Source organism: Haemorhous mexicanus, chromosome 25 (assembly GCF_027477595.1).
Source record: "Haemorhous mexicanus isolate bHaeMex1 chromosome 25, bHaeMex1.pri, whole genome shotgun sequence".
Classification (NCBI taxonomy): domain Eukaryota; kingdom Metazoa; phylum Chordata; class Aves; order Passeriformes; family Fringillidae; genus Haemorhous; species Haemorhous mexicanus.
Genome location: NC_082365.1, coordinates 6,370,897 through 6,395,240, shown reverse-complemented (window position 1 = coordinate 6,395,240; position 24,344 = coordinate 6,370,897). Strand labels below are relative to the sequence as shown.

Below are 24,344 nucleotides of genomic sequence, written 5' to 3'. Positions count from 1 at the left end.
TTGATAAACCATAAATATAAACAAGGAAGTAAAATCATCAAAATTTGGGTTCAGGGGGAAGGAGAGGGGTATATATCAGAGAGGAGATTATGATGGTAATGGAGAAGAAAATGGGGAGAGAAAGAGGAATACAAGGGTGGAGAACAGTGTGCCTGGGGCTGTTTAGGGGGATGTGTTGGGCAGCCCCATGTGTGGTCAGTGCAGAGGAAGAGGAGCATGAAGCAGTATATCCACACCTTGGAGCAGCCTTGTTTTTTTCCAGTGGCTGTAGAGGGAGCCAAGACGATTAGCATAGACATAAACTAGCACATCCACAGCTGCATAATGTGATTTGTGGTGAATCCATTGCCCATGAGGTGGATGTTGGGATATAGTTGATGCTGGGATGGTCCTCAAGGCACTGAGTGTACCCAGCTGGCCCACAGCGAGGTGGCACAAAAGCCTCTCCTGACCAGAGGACGTTTTTTTTTTAAAAGCTCTTTTCACCTCACATGCACATGCATTTCAGCTCTAGGTGTCTCTCTGTAGCACAGACTTAGCTCCTTTCCCTTCCTTTGTGCTGTTCAGTCCCACGCTGTTACCTCAACAAGCAGCTGGCGACCGTGCGAGTGCTGAAGGGGGAGCCAGCTGAGCTGTCCTGCACTGTCAGCAAGGACAACATGACAGGAACCTGGTTTAAGGATGGCCTCAAGGTGGGTTTCTTGAGCTTGCTCTGCTCTCTGGCTGTACTTCCTAAGGCTGGTGTCAAGGTGTCCTTCCCCCTGACAGTCACCTGCAGTCTGAGTGGGGCCCTGGAAGGGTCCCCAGAATCCCAGAGTGGTTTGGGTTGGAAGGGACCTTATGGATCATCCAGTCCCACCCCTGCCCTGGGCAGAGATATCTTCCACTAGACCCAAGCCTCATCCAGCCTCACCTTGGACACTTCCAGGGATGGGGCAGCCACAGCTCCTCTGGGCAACAGAATACCAGAATAATGTCATTAAATATGCATGATGTTCATAAGTCTTTTCAACTGCATTTTGAATTGTAGTCTGTCCAGTTTTAGTTTGGATTGCATTTTTTCCTTTTTTTTAAATAGGATAGTTCTCTGTCCTTTACTTTGTAGTTAACAAGCATGGATGGAGTCGTCTTTGAAAAGAAAGGTCTAGTGCACAAACTGATCATCAACAAGGCTGAAGATATTCATGCTGGGAAATACAGGTTTGAAGGTGGAGATGTAAAAACTGAAGCTTCAATTTTTGTTGAAGGTGAGTCTAGTCAAACCACCAAGGCAGCATCAGATGGGCTTTAAATGTAATATATTTACTCAGAGACATGTTATTGGTTATTGAGATAAATTTATTATAAAGAATTACAGGTAAATGGGAAATGTTTTTTGTACAGGTTGGTTCATTTTGCATTTGCAAATTTAACTCTGGACCCTTCTGCCAGCAACCCAAATATTTTTGGGGTACACAAAACACTTTACCTGGGCAGACTCTTCATTCTTACGTTTAGTGTGTTGCCCAGGAGAAATTTTCTCAAGTAAAAGGACAAAGTGATACCACAAAATTTTGTGATAATTAACCTGTAGCAAAGTACAACTAAAGGTTCAGCTCCAAGTGTTGTGAGCTTCTAAGCATTGCTGGCAGCAAAAGAGGATCCCTTCCCTCCAAGGTGAGCCTAATCCTCCTTGAATTGTGGTTTTTAATGACCTTGTTTTGCCTGTTTAGATCCTCCCCAGGTGGACAAAGTTCTCCTCAAGAACTTGACCAGTGTTCCCACAGTGGCCAAGGCCGGGGAGGGGGTGAAGCTGCGGATCCCATTCGAGGGTCGGGGGCCCATCAGGGCAGCGTGGCTGAAGGACAGGATGGAGCTGGGGGATGACACCAGGATCCGTGTGGACAAGACAGACACCTGCACCACGCTGTCCATCTCCAGGTGCGACAGGAGGGACTGTGGGGATTACAAAGTCAGGCTCAAGAACGACAGTGGTGTCCTGGAGATCAACCTAAAGCTTGTGGTGATAGGTAAGATCCTATAACATTCACTGTGGCTTTCGCTGTAAAGCTTAGGCAGGGAATCCATTGACACTGGCGACAACCTTATTTGGAGTGAGTGGGTATTTAGAGAAGAACAAGACTCTGTATACTGCCCCAAAATTAGGGTACAAGGAAAGATTGCTGAATATACCCTTTAGTACAAGGGAAAACAAACCTAGTTTTTCATGGCCTAAGCAGCTGAGTTTTGAATGTTCAGACACTGTGGGAGATGTGACTGTAATCAACATGCAATTCTGAAATAGGATATCAAGGTCCAATTCAGCCCTCCCATAAATGTCTGGGCTCCTTTGGGAGACCAAAAATGATGTTTTGCCTTAATTAGCAAGCTGAACTGATGCAATGCTTATGAGAACTATTGACCCAGGGAGAGCAAGGGCCAGACTTTCCATCTTCTCCATCAAAAGTTAGAAGAGTGCAAGTTTGTATTGATATAAATTCCAATATATGTACAAATGGGACTTGTCCGGGCTTGTGTAGCCTCTGCTGCTTGACTGAAAGGCAGCACTGCGGTGGTTTCACCTCTGGCTGGCTAGATGCTGCAGCTGGCACTGAAGACAAGTTCAGATGTGCAAAAGCCCCAGTTCACCTCCTTGCAGATGCTTTAAGGCGAGGTGAAGGAAGGGGAGTGGATTCTGCCAGAGTTTCGATCCAGAGTTTATTCAGATGGCAGGCTTCTGAATCCCATAACAACTACTAACAGAATCCCCAACCGCGTGGTCACTGGCTCTTTTAACCCCCGGGAGAGAGGGAGGGGAGGGGTAGGGAACCCACCAACCAGGTACAGGGTGGGCAGGTCTCAGGTGCAAGGGACACCTGGGTGGACCAATGGACCCCCAGGGATGCAGAGCATCTTTTGAACTCTGCCAATCACGCGATGCCCCTCTGGAATGCCAGAGGCATTGACAGACAGCACCCAGCAGGGGTCAGGGCGGGGAGGGAGGGAAGTGATTGACACCTGGGAAAAGACAGGAACACCGGAGACAAACTATGACATCACACTTCTACAAGTTTGGAAGAGGCAATTCGCATGCCCAGCTCTCATCCTACAACTGTGCCTGCATTTCATCAGGAACAGTCTCCCAGCTGGTGAGCTAGGGACAGTGTCTGCTCCAAACCCAGGAGCAGGGCTGGGTCTGGAGCCACTGTGTCTCTGTTCATCTTTCCAGACAAGTCACAGCCTCCAGCAGGACCCATCAAAATTGTCGAAAGCTCCGCCAACAACATCACAATCCAGTGGAAGCCCCCAAAGGACGATGGGGGCAAACCAGTGCAAAGGTACCTCGTGGAGAGGCAGCAGGTGGGCAGGAATGACTGGGAGACTTTGGGAGAAACCCCCAGGAGCTGTACCAGCTTCACCACGAGCAAAGTGGAGGAAGAGATGAGCTACTACTTCAGGGTGAGGGCTGTGAATGCCGAGGGAGTGAGCGATGCACTGGAGTCAGGGGAAGTGAAAGCTGCTGGTAAAGGTGAGGAGAACTTCTCATAATTCATAATTCAAATTGGGAAATTCATTATCAAAGCTGACATCAGAGGAAACTCACTGCATTGTGGATGTTACTACAGATCTCAACTTCAGTCTTCACACAAAGCTATGGAGGTTGCCCAGCAAGAGCAGCAGTTTGTTGTAGGCTCTGCTGATGCTGAGTGAGATGTAATTATTCCTTGGCCATGCTCCATTTTGGATTGGAAAGGAAGTTTCATGGGGGAAATGCAAAACGCATCAAGATCAAAGGAAATTTTTCTCAGTGTGGCTGCAAAGGGAACATGTGAGGCCTTTTCTTAACTCCACAGGCATAAGAACTTATATGTGCAGCCCTTCTCAGCATGACCACTCCACTCCCCCAATCTCCAAACAGCTGAATATTGGTTTTGTCCTTCAAGGAGTTTAAATACTAGAACAGGTTTGCCATGAGCACAAACGCAGTACTAGAGAGAGTACTTTTCAGTTCCAAATATCTTCTTTCTCCATTCTCATTCCCATGAATCTCTACCTTGAATACTTTAGCAGAGGGCAAAGAAAATCCATTTTGTTACCAGTTCCTGTTGCTGAAAGCAAGAATGATGCTGATTGTTCATATGTAGCAATGACACACCCCACGGGCAGAGGAATTGTCAGTCCTGATGACAGCAGGTATTTTGTGAAATCCAAACTCAGGAACAGCGTTCATGCTGGATCCAGTTTGTGTGGGGAACAGGATCCACAGCTTCAGGTCTCAGCCAGGTTTTCAAAACACATCCATAGGAATACCTGGGGGAATCTGGAAGAAGAAATTACACACAGCACCATTTTATCTTGCAATAAAAACATACCTGCTAATAATGAAGCCCTCATCTCTTTGTAGGTTCCCCTGGTGCCCCAGATTCCCCTGAGATCATCAGTGCCAGCAGGGACACCATCACCATATCCTGGAAATCTCCTTGTAAAACTGGCACTTCCCAAATTATGGGATACATTGTTCAGAAACGCAAGAAGGGCACTGTGACCTGGCTGCCAGTCACCAATGTGCCTGTCAAAGGTGGGTATTCTGACTCCTGGAACAGCCTGGTGCATTTGAAAAGGCAAAAATGTCAGCTGGGTTTAGGAGCTGCTTAGGATCTTACACCTTTCACATAAAGGTGCTGATGAGTGACCTTGGAGGTCTTTACCAACTAAATGATTCTGGGAATCTGTGATTCAAGGGCTGTTTGATTTTGAAATGAATACAACCAACATCCCAGAATATCACATGCACTTGGCTAGGAAATGGCAGGGGAATCAGTGACAGTTTTTATGGCTCCTGTGAGTTTTTCAGTCCATAATTCTGCCTGAAGTAAGGCACAGCTTTGTTGTGTCACCTTTCCCAATGGGGAACAGCTCTCCTCTCCCTCTCCTCTCTCTCTCCTCTCCCTCTCCTCTCCCCAGACAAGAAACTGAAGGTAACCGGCCTCAAGAATGGTGTGCAGTATGAGTTCCGCGTGGCAGCTGTCAATGCTGCTGGCACTGGACAGCCCAGTGACCCCTCAGAGCCTGCCTTTGCCCGGGACCCCACTAGTAAGTGCCCTGCCCTGCCCTGTGCTCTGCTTTCAGGGTATTCATGGAGAGATGTTCTTAAATCCTCTGTAAAAGTGTGTGGAGACAAGGATCAGTAATTGGGGAGTGTTTCATGGCTGAGAATCAGCTGGAGGAAGGAATGGAAGGATTTCCTCTAGGATGTCCAAGTCAAGATTTGGCAGATTCGAGTGTGGGGAAATGTGCAGTGTGGAGGAACACTCAGGAGGGGCCACGGAATGTTTTGGATTTACTGCAGGGCTGGTAGGAGCAAGTACCCAGATCCAGCTCTGAAGAACTGGGATGAGGTGGGGCAAGACAGCACGGTGGAAATCAAGTGCACTGCAAAAATGTTGGGGAATCTCAGGCAGTGACTGAAGAGGGAAGTGAAATCTTAGAAAAATAGTTTAAATACAATTTCTCCGTCCAGAATCTCCAGGCCAAGTGCAGGACCTTAAAGTGAGCAGCAGTGACAGCACCAGTGTCACCTTGACATGGAACAAACCTGAAGTACAAGATGGGAATGATGTGAAAGGCTACGAGGTGGAGATGAGGCCCTGTAACAGCCTCAGCTGGACCAAGTGCTTCGCCCTCCCTGCCGATACCACGTCGTGCAGGGTGCAGGGCCTGCAGGCCAGGGAGAAGCTGTTCCTGCGTGTCAGGGCCCTCGGCCACGGCGGCCCCGGAGAGGCTGCGGAGCTCGAGGTGTGCGCTGGAGCTGCTGCTGCCCTGGGTGAGTCAGGGGCCCAGGGCTCTGTCCCGGCAGCGGGGCACTCTCCCCGGGCTCTGTCCCGGCAGCGGGGCACTCTCCGAGAGCAGGAGCGGCCAGGCTGTGGCACACCGGGAGCAGCTGCCCCCAGACCCAGCCTAGCACAGGGCAGCGCTGCTCTTGCTCACCTCGGGGTTATCTCCTCACCTCAGCAGGACAGTCTCAGTATGAACTGATATCAGATATGCGGTGCACAGTGCTCAGCTCATTTAGAGACTCCTTTGGATAAAACAACTCCCAGAACTCCATTTTCCCCTTGGACTTTTCCCCTGCCCCCTGTGCAAGGCCACACCACAGTCACCAGAAAGAACCCTGCTTGCACTCTTCCAAGGGAAAAACAGAGTTTCCACTCAATTTTTAGACAGTCTTCTGAAATGAAAAATTTTATTTCATTCTCTTAAATCACATTTTTAAATTATATTTTTGGATACTTTATTTTACTTTTTAATAGTTTCGTTTGAAAGTTTTCACCATTTTCACTTTTCCATCTTTATTTACAATCTGCAGCTCTTGTTTTTTCCCTGCTCTTTGGGAACATTGCAGAATTACAGATGTAAGAGATAATTCTCTGAGGAGTTCATCTTACTTAACTTGGATCCTAAGTGAAAATGTCTACTTTGACATATGCCTGGAGACTCCATTTATCAATAAAAACCCGAAAATAAATAAAATCAAATAAATCCATCTAAAGCAGGTGTTCAGTTCTACACTGGAAACACTAAATACAATTTAGCATTACTGTATTTGGTATGCTTAGATAAATACTAATTGGTGTAGTATATTGGTGAAAAGAGAAAAGAAAATATTTTAAATACTAAAAAATACTATTTTAGATAAACTCTGGCAGCTTTGCTGGGGATGTTTTGTGCTCTGTACAGCATAAATATTTTGTAAGTGTCCATTGGAATTTCCTTTTTCCAGATACCGTTTAAACACAAAAGATGATCCCTGTGATGGAAAAAGTGTTGCAAAGAGCCCATTTCTCTGTGACTGATACATCACATGAATACAGAGATTGTTGTGAATGTATTTTTACATAATTTTCCCTTGTTTATTCTTGGTGATAAATAAATAGTAATGAAATTTGAGAGGTGTACAATCTGGAACTGAACCAGGGAGATTTTTCCCACTGTGAGTGCCTCACCAGCCTCATTCAGCTGGGAGAGGCACCAGAGGGTGGAACACTGTAATTGTCACCAGTGACTGCACCAACATCCACCTTTGGGGAGTAATCTTTGTCTCTTCCAGTCTCTCCCAGGTTCCTGATAGATGACACAGTGAAAAGCTTCCTGGTTATAAAAGCAGGGGATCCCATCCGGGTGAAGATTCCCTTTGAGGTGGGTATTCAGGCCTTTGGAGGAATTCCCTGCCTGGTTTTATAGCAGACAGGAAAACTGAGCCACTGTTTTTGTGTCATGGAATTTTGTTTACAAGTCACTGGGCAAATAATTTGGCCTGCCTGTGCTGTGTAGACTTTCAGGGTGAGGAAAACACAAGCCAGAATTGAGCTGTCAGTCTTGGCATTGGTGTTTTATGACATTGTGATCATTCCTTAACCTCTGCACATGAGGCTTAGTGCTGTCCACCTAGCTTTATCAATGTTATCACCATCTGGTACTGCTCTGTCAGACTTCCCAAATCAGTGATTTCCCTGTCACTCCCTCAGAAGGCCTTGGGGCACCATTTCCAGCAACACCTTCACTGGGCTTGTCTCACCAAGCAGCAGCACTTTAGCTCTGTGACTTGAGAACTTGACAGGCACTGACAGGCACTTGACAGGCACTCAGTGCTTTGGAGTGAGCTTGGAACAACACAGGCTTTTCCTCATGGGAAGTGTGGTCAGGCTTTGGAAGGGGCTGCCCAGGGAGGTTTGGAGTCCCCATCCTTGGAGGTGTCCAAGGAACACCTTTTGTGTAAAAAGTGTAAAAGTGCTTTTAAGGTGGGAATGGGGCATGGGTTGGACTCAGTCCTCTTGGAGGTCTTTTCCAGATATAATTCCATGAGCCTGTGAAGTCTGGGATGCCAGAGGAGGGTGATGAAGTATGTGTATTTGCTGGCCTTTCTTCTAATCTCTGGGAGAAGAGACCAAAGATGGCACAATGGAAATAAATACTTAGAGCATGTTTTTTTTCCAAAACCAACAGATCTTTTTTTAAGAGCAGAAAATACTGTCTCCTGAAGTTATCTGTCCTTGATCTGGCATAGCTTGTTTGACACAGTTCAAAAGAATACTACTGCAATTACATCCTTAAAGGACAAAAAGGAAAAACAATTTGTAAAGAAACCGTAGAACAGATCAGGGCTCTCAGATCCATCGTGGATCTGCATTTCTAAACATTACTATGCTGTGGAGGTGCATATTTGGGGTAAGACAATGAAAGTAAAGATACAAGACACAGTCTGGAGGTGAAGCAAGTGGCTGTGAGCCGTTGTTCTTTGCAGGGATCTCCCGAGCCGGTAGTGACGTGGTTAAAGGACGGGCTCCCTCTTCCTGGCCGGGCTGCCGTGAGCACCGAGGACGGAAGCAGCCAGCTGCTGCTCAGGGCAGCCGAGCTCGGGGACAGCGGCACCTACACTGTGGAGCTTGGGGATGGGCCGGGCAAAAGGGAAACCTTCAGCTTCCAGGTTCAAATTACAGGTAACTCTCTGCCATCCATGCAAATGTACCAGCAACTCCCAGCCAGTGCAGGCTGAGAAGGGACTGAGAGCAGCCCTGGAGGAGGGAGGACTTGGGGCTGCTGGCAGATGAGAGTTGGACATGCCCTGGGCTGATCTCCCAGCATGGGCAGCAGGGGAGGGGAGGATTCTGCCCCTTGCCCCCTCAGGTGGCACCCCACCTGCAGAGCTGCCTCCAGCCCTTGGAGCTCCCAGCAACAGAAGGATGTTGAGCTGCTGGAGCAATTCCAGGGAAGGCCATGAAGATGCTCAGAGGGCTGGAGCCCCTTTGCTCTGGAGCCAGGCTGGGAGAGCTGGGGGTGTTCACCTGGAGAAGAGAAGGCTCTGGAGAGACCTTAGAGCCCCTTCCAGTGCCTAAAGGGGTTCCAAGGGAGCTGGAGAGGGACTTGGGATAAGAGCCTAGAGGGACAGGACAAGGGGGAATGGCTTTTCATTGCCAGAGGGCAGGGTTAGATGGAATATGGGGAGGGAACTCCTCCCTGTGAGGATGGTATAGGTTGCCCAGAGAAGCTGTGGCTGCCCCTGGATCCCTGGAAGTGATCAAGGCCAGGTAGGGCAGGGCTTGGAGCAACCCAAGATAGTGGAAGGTATCCCTGCCCATGGTAGGAGATGGGACTGGATAGGCTTTTAGGTCCCTTCCCACCCAAACCAGTCTGGGATTCCATGATTTACTGTGAGTAGGCAGAAGGCCACAAACTGAGTTTGGCCGGGTGAGCTCTGCTGCAGTTTGCCTGTGCAGGCACAGGGAGAACCAGGGTACAGTTTTCTATGAGATTGTCTAGGCACTTTATGGTCTCACTTGTCTGCAGGACAGAGCAATTCGCTGACTAAAACTATCCTTCCACAGCGAATGAGGGAGGTCAGCACAGGCTGTAGGACATTGAGCACAGCTCTCCCAGCTGTGACCCCAGGAGGAGAAGCAGCTCAGCTGTACCATCCTGCTCTCAGCCAGTGCAGATGTTGTGCAGCAGCAGCTCAGTCCATAGCAAATGCAGCTGTGTGCCTGGAGAAGGAATGGCATTTTGTCCCTTCCAGATACCAGCATGGTCACTGAGCCCCAGACACGCAACAGACTCTAGGATTTTAGGGTTCTGTGCCATGTCCCTACAGCTGTGACATTGTGTGCCCTCCCCTGGCAGATGTCCCTCAGCCCCCTGGAGCCATCCGGCTGGAGGAGAATGTCCCCAACACGGTGACAGTGACCTGGGAGCCCTCAGCCTCTGAGCAGTGGGAGAAGAACTTGTATTACACTGTCCTGAAACGGGAATCCCAGAAGGGCCTGTGGCATGTCCTGGGGGACCTGATCTACAACAATAAGTTCACCTTCACCAGGGTGGTCCCAGGCAGGGATTATTACTTCAGGGTTGTGGCAAAAAATGACCTGGGAGCCAGTGAACCGTCAGAGACTGTGCAGCCCTGGAGGATCTGGAAAAAAAAGGGTAAAACATTTTCAAGTATTTCTCTGTGTTGTGTTTTGTTTCTGTCATTGCTTCTAACACCCCACCCTCAAATGGATCTCTCCTCCTGGGAATATTTCGTGGCCCAGAACAGGAATGCACAGAAATGCCCTGAGGAATTCCAGCTGGGCAGGGAAGGTTTGTCCTTTCTGCAGGGGCATTGTGCAGACAGACGCTTCATTTCCAGCCATTATGACATGCAATTTGCCCCAAAATGAATTTCCAGCAAATCTAAGGCTTTAGTATTGTAGAAACCAAAGTTTCTGACTTTGAAGTTAAATGTTGGGTAATTCTGAGGAGCAGCAGAGGTTACAGCCCATAGGTGCATGGGATCTCTGGTAATTTGCAGAATTCCAGACACTGCACAAACAAACCCCTGCAAACCCTGCAGTGCTGGGAGCAGTATCTGAGTGTGTGTTTGGTGCTTTATTTTTCACAGCTGAATTTCGAGTGAAAGCACAGAAATACAGGGGAGTTAACCAGAACCAGCCCCCGAGGTTCCTGGTGCCGCTGAAGTGCCACGTGGTGGTGACGGGCAGCGAGTGTCACATGAGCTGTGCTGTTGGAGGCCACCCCCCACCAAAAATCACATGGTACAAGGACAGCAGAGACCTCTCCAGAGATCCCAACTACTTCTGCACCAACGACTTCGGTGTGTGCTCCCTGGTGGTGCTGGGAGTCACCAAGAAGGATGAGGGGGAGTACATGGTGGAAGCTAGCAATGAAGTGGGCCGTGCCTTCAGCAAAGCCTTCCTCGCCATCAAAGGTAACTCTGCAGTGCTGCTTCCCTGGCAGATCCAGGGGTGTCACTGCTGCCCAGGGCCTCAGAAATGGTCCCCAGCCAGCTCCACCTGCTGACAAAGCAATGGTACATTTGGCCTGTTTACTCCTGACCATGGTACTCAAGAAGTACCAAACAGAACCAGAAATAAAAAGGCAGATGGGAAAGACCACTTGATTTCTACATGACCCAGAGGTTTTGGCTGAGCTTGAGTTTAAAATTTTTAAAAAGGAGCAATCCCATCTTCATTAGGTAGGATAATATCAAGGTTAGATTTTTCTCGAGTGCAGGAGCTGCAGAATAAAGACCCTGGCAAATGTGCCAGGTGAGGGGAGCATTGAGAGAACAGCTGATGTTTGGCCAAAGCCAACACAAAGGGAGAGAAGAGGGACATGGTCAGAGGCATGGGATCCTCATGTGGATGGAAGGGCAGTGGGATTGGCTGGGGATAGACTCTTGGATATACTTAGGGATAAATATTGTTGGTGACTGTACGCAGTGAAATATCCTTTACTTGGAGTCAAATATTTTTCTTTAAATGCAAAATACCTTGCTGGGATTACAGGAGTGGCAAAATGGGTCAGTTAAACCCCTGTCATCCTCTTGCAGACTTTTAGGCCCTGTAATATTTCAGCTCCCCCTCCCAGGGAGATTTTCAGACTATTTCTGATCTTCCTCACTACAACCCTGAGCTGCTTCTCTCTCACTCTCACTTTCAGACTCCTCCCTGTAGCGTGGCCCTGCCGAGAACATCCCTGCATGGCTCCAAGGATGGGAAGGTTTTGGTGAGGACTTGTCCATATGAAGGCTGTGCATTTATTGTCAGATGTTCTTCACAGTCTGAGGGTGTTATTTATTAGATCCAGTGATTGCATGTTGAACATGATGCTGCATTGCCATCAATACTTTTGATTGGGGAAAAAAGCTTTAAGAGCACTGTATGTTTATTTTTAATATCAAGCTTTCTGTGAGACCTTTAAAACACAGCTTAGAAGCTTCAGGAACACAGAAGATGAGAGGAAAAATAATTGGCCAAATTGAAACTTTCAGTGAAGAACACAGGTGAGTGGGAGAGACTATCCTATCGAACCACTCACCCACAACAAGGACTTTTCTGGACATCAGGGATCTCTGGTCCTTTCACATATGCTTTTTCAAGCCAAAACAATCACTTTGGATTCCATGTGATTCTCTGCAGGTTTCCCAAATCTGGCAAAAGCAGCTCTGCATGTGTTCTACTACCACTAGCTGCTAAGTAGATTATCTTCCCTAACCCCTAAATTTAAAAGATATCTGCCTGCTCATTTTGTCTGGGCAGGAGATGAAATCTCAGACCAGCCTGGCATGGGGCAGATGAAGTTCCCAGTGCAAATGCACTGGTGGGAAGGACTGGCAGTCTACAACCAGTGTGTGAGCAAAGCAACTTGCAAACCCCTCAGCATATGCTGTACAAAGGCTGTGCCAGTCCTGGATCACCCCCAGCATCACCTGTGCATCCCAAGTGCCCCTGGTCATGGCACTGCTGGGAGCTTTTGCCTTGAGCAAAAAAGGTGAAAAATCCTTCCTGTCTGACCAGAAATCTGAGGGACTCCCAGGGACCTCCTGCCATGGCCAGGGGTTTCCATCACTGGCCTGGACAGCAAAATGTTCTGCTGGCTGTGGGAGGGTGTCACAGTCTTCGTGACAGGAGAAAGCAGAGCCAAACGGCTGTGGGGCTGGAATGTTCTTGGGATTACATTTTGTACAATGTTGTACAGATGTAGGAGCAGTAGATAATGAAATTAAACCACAATTCAGTGAAATCTACCCCGAGTCCGTGTTTATTGTGGAAAAGGAATCCCAGTCAGTTCCTGAGTCCCTGTCTGCTGCAGTTTCACATCTCATTGCTGCACATGGCCATCCCTCATGGAACTGCTCCCGCAGCTCCTCCTGCTGCGGGGCTGGAGGCAGTGGGACATCACCTGCAGAGCAAACTCGCTTCCTGACTGATGAACACAAGAGCCAAGATTGACGGAAACTGGAACTGGAGCTGAGGGCCCTCGGGCAGCGCCGACATAGCAGGAGCAGGAGGTTCCTGCAAGTCCTGCTGAGGTGTCTGCACCAATTCCAGCAAACGCTCCGCTGCCGCTTCACCCCGCGAGCTCCGATCCCAGCCCAGGCGGATCCCCGCCGGGAATCGCCTCCGGGGGGAAAGGGCCGATGTTCTTGATCCCCGGTGCCGGGCTGGAGGGGCTGGGAGCACCCCGCAGTACGGACGGTGTCCCCTCCCGTGGCAGGGGTGCGCTGGGACGGGACCCTGGGGCTCCCCCCAGGCCACGCCCGGCTCAGCGCGGGCCCAGCCCGGAGCCGCCCTCGGCACCGATCCGCGCCCCCGCGGCAGCGCAATCCTCTCGCCCGGGCCCGGAGCGGGGCTTCGCCCCAGCGCCCCCGGCACCCCCCGTATATGGTCTCTCCCGCCCCGCTAGCAGGTCCCGCCCCCTCCACGTCCATCACGCCAATACAGTCGGTGATTGGTCGATCCTCTGGGCCCTCCCCGACCCAGCCAATGGCGGCCCTCCCTTCCCTAAGCCAAGATGGCGGCGCCCGGGATGAAGCCGAGTGCTCTTCTCGGCTCCTCTGTCCCTCAGGGACCCGGGGAGTGGCGGGCCCCGAGCGGTGGGTCTGTGCCTCCGAAGCGTCCCGCAGCTCTGGGTCTGTCCCTCCCGAGCGTCCCTCGGCTCTGAGTCTGTGCCTTCGGAGCATCCCGCGGCTCTGCCCGAGGCTGCTCGGACGGCGAGCGCTGCTCTGGCCTCAGGAAAGGCGCGGGCACCGAGCGGTCTCTGAGGGAGCGGCGGCAGCGCGGGACGGGACGGGCCCGGGAGAGCCGAGGAGGGGTGAGAGGGCGGGAAATTAAAAGTGAAGAGAAGGAGAAACAGACAGAGGTGGCGGTTCGGGCGTGGGGCAGCAGTGAGAGGAGCTCCGTGACCGCGGGGGGAGCAGGCGCGGGGTCACCGGGTACCGGAGCGTCCCGGGCCGAGAATGCCCAGCACGGCCGGGAATGCCCAGCACGACCAGAAATGTCCAGCACGGCTGTGCCGGGCACGGAGCATCGGGGATGCCTTGGCCGAGGTAGCGCCCTCACCATTCCCCCACCGGCCCCGAGTGCCCGCGGGGCTGGTCCCGCTCCTCGGGGCGTTCTTATGGGGCTGCTGCGGCCTCTCCCAACTCCGGGTGCGGTCCGAGCTCCCCAGAGGTCCGCGCTGCCGCTGGAGAGGCAGAGCATCTTCGGGATCTCCTGGAATTCATCGAGGAGCGGGGATTCATTCCGGGGAGAGCAACGAGGGCTGTTCTGCGGGCGCTACACTGACACCGGGCGGGCGGCGGCATCCCGCGGGCCGGGGCACAGCGCAGCCCCTTGGCTTCCGTTCCAGCACAGTTGTGTAGGACCTGCTGCACACCCACTTTATGGATAAATCCTGGCGATGGTCCCGGTCCTGGGCACTGGGTCCAGTCTGGGAGGCTCGGAGATTCCCCCTTTGCTGGAGAAAAAGGATGAAGTTTTTGGCCGTGCAGAGGGGAGAAGACGTAGGATTTTCCCCGCCTGTGGGTGGGTTCATTCCTCACCCAGAGAGGTCCGGCCTTTCCCTGCGTCCCGCTGTCCTCCTCCAACGCCGGCAGCTTTATTTTCCAGCCTGGGGTTTGTAAACCTGTCAGGTGTGGGGAGAAGGCAGGGGAATCACAGCAGGGCAGCTCCCACATCCCAGCGTGATGGTGTGAAGGCCTGGGAGCATCCCCGTGGATCCCACAGGGACGGGGTGTGTGTCCCACCAGAGAAGATCCGCTTCCAGCACTGCCTCAGGCAGGCAGGGAGAGTCTGTGTGTCCCCTGCACACAGTGGGGAGTCCCCCTTTGAGCAGGACTTGGACATGCTGGGATCAGCTCCTCTTCAGCAGCACATCCTGGGCAGTGGTGCCCAGCCTTATGGCAGGGGTGGGATAATGGATTTGGGGTGGGCATGGGAACATCCTGCCCTGGCAGCTGCTGAGGGGCTTCATCTGCCACACTTGGCTGCAGAAGGTGGCACTGTCCTGCCATCCTGCTCTTCCAGAGAAGGGATTGGGAGCTGTGGGCACAGCTCAGAGCACACTCAGCATGGCCTGGGCACTGCCTTGGTGGGACAGGGTGGACAGGACCCTTTTCCCACTGGCTGCCAGGTTCTGCTGTCTCTTCCTGAGTGCCAGCATCTCCTTAGCTGCTCTTTGTCCACCTGTTTTATTCGCTGTCAAAACAACTGGAAAACCTTCCCAGTGTGTTGGGTCCAATCCAGCAGCTCCAGCTCTTAGTTCAGTTTAGCAGTTATTAATAATCATACATAAATAAATTATTTTATTTTTGTAACTTGAATGTTTCTTTCATCCTTTTCCACCTGGTCTAATGGAAGGTATTTCTTCATGGCAGGGGAGTGGAACTGGTTGGTCTTTAAGATCATTTCTAGTCCAAATCCTTTTAAGATTCTGTGACTCTGGGGGGTTGCTCCTCTTTTGAGTACCTATTTGTAATGGCCAAAAGATGTCCTAGAGGGACCCTGACCTGTGGCTCCCTGTCACCAGGGTCCCAGTGGTGCTGCTGGGGGGTGGCACTGCTGCAGCCTCTGCTGGCACTTGGGAGTCCTTGGGAGCCACTCCCCAAAATTCCCATCCCATGAGAGAGCAGCAGTGCCTCATTGGTGGAGTTTGTGAGCACTGAGGAGAGAAATGCTCTGGAGCTGGGAGGGAAGGATGAGCTGAGCTTGAGGCTCCCACCCCATGCAGGACAGGCTGTGCTCTGATGGGCTGAGCTGTCCCTCTGCTGGGATTTCCCCCTGTTCCTGGGCTGGCTCTGGTGTCACTGCTGAGGTCGGTGGCTGTGCCAGCCTGGTGTGGACAAGCTGGGGAACAGGTTCCAGCAGCGTTACAGCAAAATCCCCTCAGTCCCTGAGTAGTGAGGGTGGATCCTGCTGGGGCTCCTCACACAGGAGCCTCCTGGGCAGGAGGTTTGGGGTATTTGGCTGATTGCACCAATCCTCCTCCACCACCCTCTCCCCCTTCCCCCACTCCTCCAAATTCTTTTGTTTGGGCTCCATCTCAACTTTGATGACTTGGACAGTAAGACCAAGTCTGCCCACGAATCAGCAGGCTTTTCCAGGCTGTTTTCTGAGTGCTGAAATCTCACTCAGGAATGCACTGGGATCTTCTCTCCTTGTCGATTTTCCCTTTGTAGGCCCTGCTTCGGAAAGGCTTTTCTCCATCCAGCACAGAGACCAAGGCTGTGCCTCCTCACCCTTCCTGGTCTCCGTGTGCTGGGAATGTCCATGTCCCTCTGTCTGCCCTGTTCAGTTGTGTGTCCCATCCCTTCCCTCCAAGACAGAGCTGTTTAGGGCTGTGGGACTCAGCTTTTGCTGGAGCCCCTCAGGAAGGAGCTTCTGCTGCCTCCAGGAGAAGTTTGGATGCTGGTCTGGCTCTGCTGGGAGCAGGAGTGGGGGCGAGAGTTGTGGTCATGTCTTCGGGAGCCTTTTTGTCCCCGAGAGCTTCGGTGCATCCCTGGCAGGACCTGGCTATGTTGGTGTCAGTCCCCCAGCAGTCCCTGGGGGTGAATTTGGGTCTTTTTCCCTTTGGGAAGGGTAACTCCTCTGTGGCTCCACCCCCCGAGCTCCTGGCAGAGCGAGACGGGTCTGGATTGACGCTGGGCAGCGCTTGGAGCAAAGGCAGCCGAGTTTTGCGCCCATCTCCTGGGTGCAGGAAGGGATCCGGGGGCCTCTGGATCTCGCAGGGCTTAGCTCGGAGCGCAGTCTTTGAGCAACTCCTCCCCGGCTGCGCAGCCCGTCCCATCCCTCCCTCTCCAGGGAGTGGTGCTGGAGGACTGCAGAGCTCCCTGGCGCTCCCTGAAAGGGTTTTTCCGTGCGGGAGGCTCTGCAATTCAGCTCCTTCAGAGCCTGGGGACACTGGAGCCGCCGTGAGCCTCGTTTAAGAGCTGCCATTGGCATCACTCACCTGGAGCTTTTCTTTCCTGGCTGGGGAGACTCGGGCAGGAGAAGCTGTAAACTTGAGGGTGCCCTGGCAGCTGCAAATCTGCTCAGGGATCCCTTCCTGTGGCATTGGTGAAGATATTAAATACCATTGGTCCCAGCAGGGCCCCTGAACAGTCCTGGGACAGATGCTTAGACTACATGAGAGGGATGAATTTGGCACTGATTGTACAGCACTGTCTGTTCCTTAGTGGGGGATTCCAGCCCTGGTGTCCTGTAACACGCACACTGGAAATGTCTAGCTAGGGAGGGATGCTTTGTGCTGGAGGAGGCTGGTTTGGGATGTGGCCATCGTGGGGAGGAAGAATGGGAGCCCAATGGGGTCTTGGGTTGCTCCATGGCTTGTTGGGGGCAGGGTTTGGAGCACACCCTCTGCAGGGTCAGACCTGCTCAGTTTGTTCATGGGAAGTGACAGGAAATGGGTCTGCTTCTCCAGCACACCCAGACAGGATGGGCAGGGGACAAGATGGGGACACGATGGAGCCTCTTTCTGACCCTTGGCCCTGGATCTGCACTGGCTGCCATTCCCTCCCTGGAGCCCTCCATGTGCAGGGATGAAGCTCCCAAGGGGGGAAGCTCTACTGTTACCCCAAGTCCTTGTTCTCTGTTCCTGTGGGCTGGGATGCCATGGAGGTGTGGGTGCCTTCCCTGTGCCCCCTTGGCTGGGGGTCCTGGTGTGAACCCTCAGAGCTGGGCTCTCTTTCCTGCACAGGAAAAGGGTTCTGTGGAGAATGGAGGGGGATACTGACAGCTCACATGACCTGCCTGAGTCACCCCAAAGGCTCCAGCTGGAGGTGCTGCCATTGGCACTGCAGGCAACAAGACCTGGACAAGTGTGGGGTGTTCCCAACCCCTCTGCAGTGTCCCAGCAGTGGGAGCACAGCAGGGCCCAGCTCAGCTGAACCTCTCAAGATTTGAGCAGTGGGTGTAGCTGCAGCTCCCAGGGGCACTTCCCACCCAAGGCACTTTTCCTTCAGGGAGTGTGTCTGGATGCAGGAGTTTGTCCAGCCCTGAGTGGATCTGTCACCCACGAGCAGAACTGCATGGAGGTGTCTACCAGACCACCATTTCCTGCCTAATCTTAATTCTGGGGCTGATGACATGGAAGGGAAACCAATGCCATGCAGTAGGATGGTGCCAGCCCTGCCCTGCCCTGCCCTGCCCTGCCCTGCCCTGCTGAGGCCATGTCTGGGGAATGCAGTGGGGGCTGGATCCCCCATGTGGGGATCCTCATGGAACACAGCCTGGGGTCCACAGGGTGGGATTAAACCCACCCCTGCTGTGCCTGGTGTCCAGGGATGCAGCAGGGCAGCACCAGTTCAGTGAAAGGTGATGCTGTGTGTGCTGCTCTGACAGCAGCCTTGGGAGGCACCTTGATCCATGCAGAAGATCCTGTTACACCACAAGGAGCTGTTTGATGAGAAAACCATCTCCACATCTGGGCACCTCAACTGCTGGTTTTGCTGTATAAAGGGACTTTTGAGGTTTCTAGATCTGTGCCCAACCCTGGCACTGACTGGACTGGGGGTCTGCCCAGGGGGCCAGAGGTATCTGAAAACTCGGAGAGAAAGGAACATGCTGAAATTGGAGCTATCCAGCCTGGAGAAAGGAAGGCTTTAGGGAGAACCTTAGAGCCTCTTCCAGCACCTAAAGGGGCTCCAGGAGAGCTGGAGAGGGATTTGGGACAAGGGTCTGGAGGGACGGGACAAGGGAGAATGGCTTCCCACTGCCAGAGGGCAGAGTTAGATGGGATATTGGGAAGGAATTCTTGGCTGTGAGGGTGGGGAGGCCCTGGCACAGGCTGCCCAGAAAGGCTGTGGCTGCCCCATCCCTGTAGGTGTCCAAGGCCAGGTTGGACAGAGCTTGGAGCAGCCTGGGCTAGTGGAAGGTGTCCCTGCCCATGGCAGAGGGTGGACTGGGATGAATTTAAGGTCCCTTCCCATCCAAAACATCTTGGGAGTCTATGCAATGAAATGTGCACAAAACCACTGTGAGTGGCAAACTGCCATTGCTGCAGTGGCTCACATTGGCTTCCCTCATCCTTCCAGTGGCTCGGGCTCCTACTCACCCTGGGCAGGCTCAGCCTCTGCAGCAGATGCAGATTTGCATGACAGACCCAGAGGCTCTGACCGGGGAAGTTCTGTTACCCTGCACTTGACATTTCCTCTCATTTCCTCGCTCCTTTGAAGGGAAACCTCGCTCTGACCTGGCCCAAAGCTCCAGTCTGGGCAATTCTATTCCCTGCAGGATGGCCTTGGAGTAGCTGGAGGTTCCAGACATGATGGCTTGTGCAGCATCTTTTTTTCCTGTGCCCACAGCTCTGCCTTTCTTTGTCTGTGTACAGCCACCTGCCCTCTGTGTGGTGCTTTTGATGGGGTGGTGCTGCCTCAGAGAATCACAGAATCTCCTGAGTTGGAATTGAACCACAGGGATCATCCAGTCCAACCCCTGCCCTGCACAGACACCCCAACAATCCCACCCTGGGCATCCCTGACAGTGCTGTCCAAATCCTCTGGAGCTCTGGCAGCCTCGGGGCCGTGCCCATTCCCTGGGGAGCCTGGGCAGTGCCCAGCACCCTCTGGAGAAGAACCTTTCCTGATACCCAGCCTGACCTCCCCTGGCCCAGCTCCAGCTGTTCCCTCAGGTCCTGTCCCTGTCACAGAGAGCAGAGATCAGAGCTGCAGTCTCTGCTGAGGTTTGACCTCAGCTCTTTTTCTCCAGCTGAACAAACCAAGTGCCCTCAGTCACTTCTCTCATGATTTCCCCTCCAGACTCTTCCCTATGTTCTCTTCCCTCTTTGCCTGGTGCTGGTGCTGCTCCCGCTGCTGTCACTGCTCAGGGAACCCCAGGTTTCTCTGCTGTTATTGTCCCCCAGAGCTCAGCCCCTTCGCTGCTGCAGCAGCCACTTCCCTCCCATCTGCTGCAGGGCTGGCAGGGGCTGAGAGGTTCTGCTCCCCAGCCGGGTGCTGCCTCTCCCCTGCCCACGCCCTGCTCCTCTGCCCTGGCGTGGCCTCTGCCCCCGCCCGCTGCTCGGGAGCAGATGAAAGCCCAGCGTGGTGCTAATTTATAACCAACTTGGAGCTCGGCTTTGGCAGGGCAGAGCACGCCAGCAGGATGTGGCAATGCCCAGGGAGCTGCACTCACACTGCTTATCAAAGGATGCTTGAAAGGCTCAGCAATGCAAGGGGAGGGTTGAGTTGCTTCATTCCAGCAAAGGATAAACTCCTCTATTACAGGGACACGTGTTTGGGAGAAGGAGCTGAGAGCTGGATTTTAGAACTCGTCCAGCCAGGAACTCACAGCTCCTGGAGCATTGTCCAAAGGGAGCCACGCTGAGGAGAGGGCACCTGGCTCAGCAGGGCTGCACCACCTCCCTGTGCCACCTCTGGAAAAGTGCCCAGAGAACAGCTCATTGCCTTTAGCACAGTCCCAAACGTGAGTCAGTCCCACACCGATGGTCCCAGGACCTGTGGGCAGCAGGAACTGTGGCCAGCACTGACCTGCTGCCAGGGCAACCTGGCAACCTGACCATTCCTCCCTGCCCTGAGAACTGAGCCCTGAGCACATGTGAGGAGCCAGCAGGGACCACAGGCATGGCTGGTCACAGCCAAACTGGTCGCAGGGCAGTGTCCAGAGCTCCCCTGGCACCCCTGTCTCTGCTGTGAGGTGCTGCTGTCCTGGCTGCCAGAGGGAACCTCATGGTGCTTGAGGAAGGTCAGGATTTGAATGGTCCAGGATGGGAGGGAAGCACAAAAAGTCTCTGTGTCCTTTCCCCGCTCCAGTGCAGGATACTGTGACCTCTCCTGAAAGGCTCCAGAGCAGCAGCTCCATGGGGTAAAAGGCACTTACCTCAAATCATCAACAGCTCTTTTTTTCCCCCTCAGACCCTGCTTTTCAGGGATAGGAAGAGTCCAGGAACTGTTCTCCCCATGAAGCCTGCCCCAGCATCCAGGACAGGGAGAGTTCAGGCGCAGCCTCCTGCTCACAGGGCAACATTGCCTGTGAAACTGTGGGAGCACATGGAGCCCTTGGGACACTCCTGTTCCCTGTGGGAATAGCCAGGCTCTCAGGGAAGGGGCTCTGGTGCTGCCCAGGCCATTTCAGCAGCTCTCTTGGCCTTTTGGGTTTCTGTGGGCCTGGGACAAACCTGTCCCCCACTGGATCCTCTGCAGGTGCCTCGACTGTGTGACAGCCCTGTCCTGATATTACTGTGCTGCAGGGAGGGCTCAAGGAGCAGCTCCAGCCCAGGCTCCTCCACCACCAGCTCCCTCCCCAGCTTTTTCTGAGCTGTTCCACCCAGCTCTCTCCAGGACAAAGCCTGGGGCTTGTGCTATAAAAAGCCCACCTCACCTTCCCTCCAGCTATTTCTGACACAGCAAAAAACCCTCTGAGAACAATAATTGTGTCACAGGCCACCATGAGGATCTGAGAGCAGGATCTGTGGACACAACCTGCTCTGAGGAGGGATGTCCCAAAGCAGGACAGCTGGGAGCCCATCCATGGATGGATGATGGATGACCCAAGGACCCCAGATCAGTCTCTGTGCCTCTTGTCGTGATGACTTTTCCAATGTTGCTGAGCAGGGCAGAACCTCAGGACACCCATGGCTGGCTGGGTGGGGGTCCCCTTGGCCAGTATTTCATTGTCCCAGCCACTGGGACAGGAATTCTCATCCTGGCCAATGTTGAAAAGGTGTCCTAGTTGCACATTTGTCCTCTTTGCTTTCCCACAGCCAGGGCAAATGCTTTGGATGCCATGTGCTGTGCCAAGAACAAGAAGTTTCTCTTCCCAAGGAGGTTCCCTCCTCCCACAGCTGCTGCTGGGCTGCAGCAAGGGGCTCTTTCCTCTCTTGTTCAGGTCCCCACAAAGGCAGGAAATTCCCAGGACATGAGGCCTCAAGTGGAATATGGAGTAGAAGTGTCTGGAAAACTTGTGTTAAACCCCATTTCTGCCCAGAAGGTTCTAAATTTTATTGTATTTTGTCAAATCAAGTTAAATCAGAGATTAAAACCCATTCAGGACAGCTACTACTCAATCACTCCTGAAACCACCTCTGGTTCCTGAAACCATCTCTGGTTCTCCAGAGCAGTCATTGGACAAATATCAGCCTGGTGTGATTACAGGAGGAGCATGAGGCACTTTGATCTACAGAAGCAATGTAAGATTTCCTTTTCTGCCACCCCTAAGCAGCAGCCTGTGCCAGGGCCTCCCCACCCTCACAGGGAACAATTCTTTCCCACTGTACCCTCTAACCCTGCCCTCCGGCAGTGGGAAGCCTTTCCCCTTGGGAATGGTCCTGTTCCTCCAGGCCCCTGTCCCACATCCCTCTCCAGCTCTCTTGGAGACCCTTCAGGCACTGTGGAAGGAGCTCTAAGGTGGAGCCTTCTCTTCTCCAGGTCTACATCCCCATCTCTCCCAGCCTGGCTGCAGAGCAGAGGAGCTCCAGCCCTTGGGGTTTCTCCATGGCCTCTCTGTCAACTCCTGTTAATTGGCTGCAGAGAGCTGAAAGATCTCTCCAAATTTTCCCTTTTCCAATCTGAGAAAACCCAGCTCTCCCAGACTTTGCCTCCTATTCTCCAGTCCCTGGGGCTGAAGGTCAGGCCAAGCCCTTGTCCTTGTCAGCTGGACCTCCATGGGCTCAACTCCTGGCTCCCCTGTTGGTGGCAAATGGCACATGGAGGGGACAGGCCGACACCAGGCAGGACAGGGTGGCCCTTAGAGTTCAGTGCAGGAGCCTGACAGCAGCTCCAGACTCAGCTCCATCACAGCTGAGGACACAGATTGTCCCCTCTGGACACCCTTGGACAACCCCTGACAAACAGGTCCCACCTCTGATGAGCAACAGCATCACAACTCTGAACTGCCCAAAGCTCCAAGGGCTGTGCAGGCCTGACAGGAGGAAAAGGGACTTTGTCAGCAGGGAAAAAGGGATGTGGTCAGCAGGGAAAAGGGACATGGTCAGCAGGTCACTCTGGAAACAGGCACCAGGACTAGTCATGCAGCCATGCCAGGGCAGGGCAGGCCCCAGGGAGGTGCCCTGGGAGGGGAGGGGAGGGTGGTGATAGAGCAGGAAGGATCTCTGCTTCCCCTCCAGGACAAGGCCAACCCACCCAGTTTTCATCTCCTTGCATCCCCATCTCACCTGAGAAGCCTCTCCAGAACAGGCCAAGGAGCTGCTGCTCTCTCCCATCTCTTCCCAGTCCTTTATGCCTGGGTGTGCCCTGGCCAGGGGGAGCTGCCCCTGCTCTATCTCCTCTCCCAGTTCTGGGAAGGAGCAGCACTGGGGGGAGATGTTGCTCACCCAAACTTGTAGGAATGTGCCTCCTGTTGAGGGAGTGACCAAATTATCCTTTGTCTCCTTAAAAAGGAAAAATGTCTAGAAGTTTCTCTGCTCAGTTGGGTAAAAAAGACACCTCATCGGATCTTTGGGACCTTTGAGCACCTCAAACATAAGGATAACCAATTGGACAGGTGCCAAAAAGTCCCACCTAAGCAATTCCCTAGAAAAAGAAGAGAACAAAGCAACTAATCCCTTTTATAAGGTATTATACCAGGAGCAAGAGCCTCTTGCCCCTGGCTCGGGTTTTCTCTGTAAAGAGTTTTGTTATTTTGCCTTTTATTAAAGCTTTTCTGTTTCCAACACTACCACAGAAGCCATCCTGCTGATTTTATGCCATCTGAGGTAGCTGAGCTATCTCGGGTGTGATATATTTTTCCAAGAGCTCTTAAGACCTGGCTTGAGGAGATAATATCACAGACTCACCTGGGGACACTGCTGGCAAAGCCCCTCCTTGCTACAGACCCGGCCCATCAGCCCAAGGGCAAAGCCTAAGGTGGAGTTTGAGTCTGGGAGCAAAGACCCAGATTGAGCTCAGGACCCTGCAGAGAGAGCCCAGCTCAGGATCCCTGGAGCTGTCCCTGTCCCAGGGACTTCCTTGGTGCTGGTGCCACCTCTGTGGCAGGGTGTGACATCCTCAGAGAGGACATGTGGGAGGACATAGTGCAAGGAGGAACTCCTCGTGCTTGTGGCACAGTCAGGAGGTGCAGCCTGTTCTTGGGGCCCCATTAGCCAGGGTGGCAGCAAGAGCCTTCCTTTGAGAGTGGGCCCTGCTGGGAGGTCAGTGGGGGAGGTTGCTCTGAGTGTCAGACGTGCCCTGTGCTGGTCCCCCCTCAGGCCTGGGGTCTTGTGGCTGCCATGGGGATGTGCCAGCTCCTCAGAGTGCTGTGTCCCCATGACAGGCTGTCAAGTGGCACTGCCTTGTTTGTCCTGTCACAGGGAGGAGCAGAGCATTGGAATCACAGCTTTGCAGTGATGCCATCTCCAGGCCTGGCCTCCTGCTCTCCTGAATTCTAGGCAGATTTTTCTGCCACTGCCAGCACAGGTCAGTCCTTGCCAGATGAAGTCGTTGGCCCAATGCCCACGGTACCCTGGCTCCAGCACTGCCTGGCACTGCTGCCCACCAGGATGGGCCATGGCAGATGAGTATCACTGAGTCCATGATCATGATCATCCCCTCCTCTGCAAAAGCAGCTGCTCCAGGACTCTCC

General features: G+C 52.9%; 1 protein-coding gene across 1 annotated transcript in view; it reads left to right on the top strand.

Moving 5' to 3' along the window:
* The window catches only part of IGFN1 (immunoglobulin like and fibronectin type III domain containing 1), a 38,422-nt gene extending 25,863 nt beyond the window's left edge, over positions 1 to 12,559 (top strand). Inside the window, exons 14-25 of the mRNA XM_059867599.1 lie at positions 568 to 692; positions 1,106 to 1,247; positions 1,713 to 2,009; positions 3,209 to 3,508; positions 4,385 to 4,558; positions 4,945 to 5,073; positions 5,501 to 5,803; positions 7,088 to 7,176; positions 8,282 to 8,477; positions 9,655 to 9,954; positions 10,412 to 10,738; positions 11,473 to 12,559. Of these exons, the coding sequence (XP_059723582.1) occupies positions 568 to 692; positions 1,106 to 1,247; positions 1,713 to 2,009; positions 3,209 to 3,508; positions 4,385 to 4,558; positions 4,945 to 5,073; positions 5,501 to 5,803; positions 7,088 to 7,176; positions 8,282 to 8,477; positions 9,655 to 9,954; positions 10,412 to 10,738; positions 11,473 to 11,486 (2,396 nt within the window). The 3' untranslated portion in view covers positions 11,487 to 12,559. The remainder of the gene's footprint in view (positions 1 to 567; positions 693 to 1,105; positions 1,248 to 1,712; positions 2,010 to 3,208; positions 3,509 to 4,384; positions 4,559 to 4,944; positions 5,074 to 5,500; positions 5,804 to 7,087; positions 7,177 to 8,281; positions 8,478 to 9,654; positions 9,955 to 10,411; positions 10,739 to 11,472) is intronic.
* The last annotated feature ends 11,785 nt before the right edge of the window (positions 12,560 to 24,344 follow it).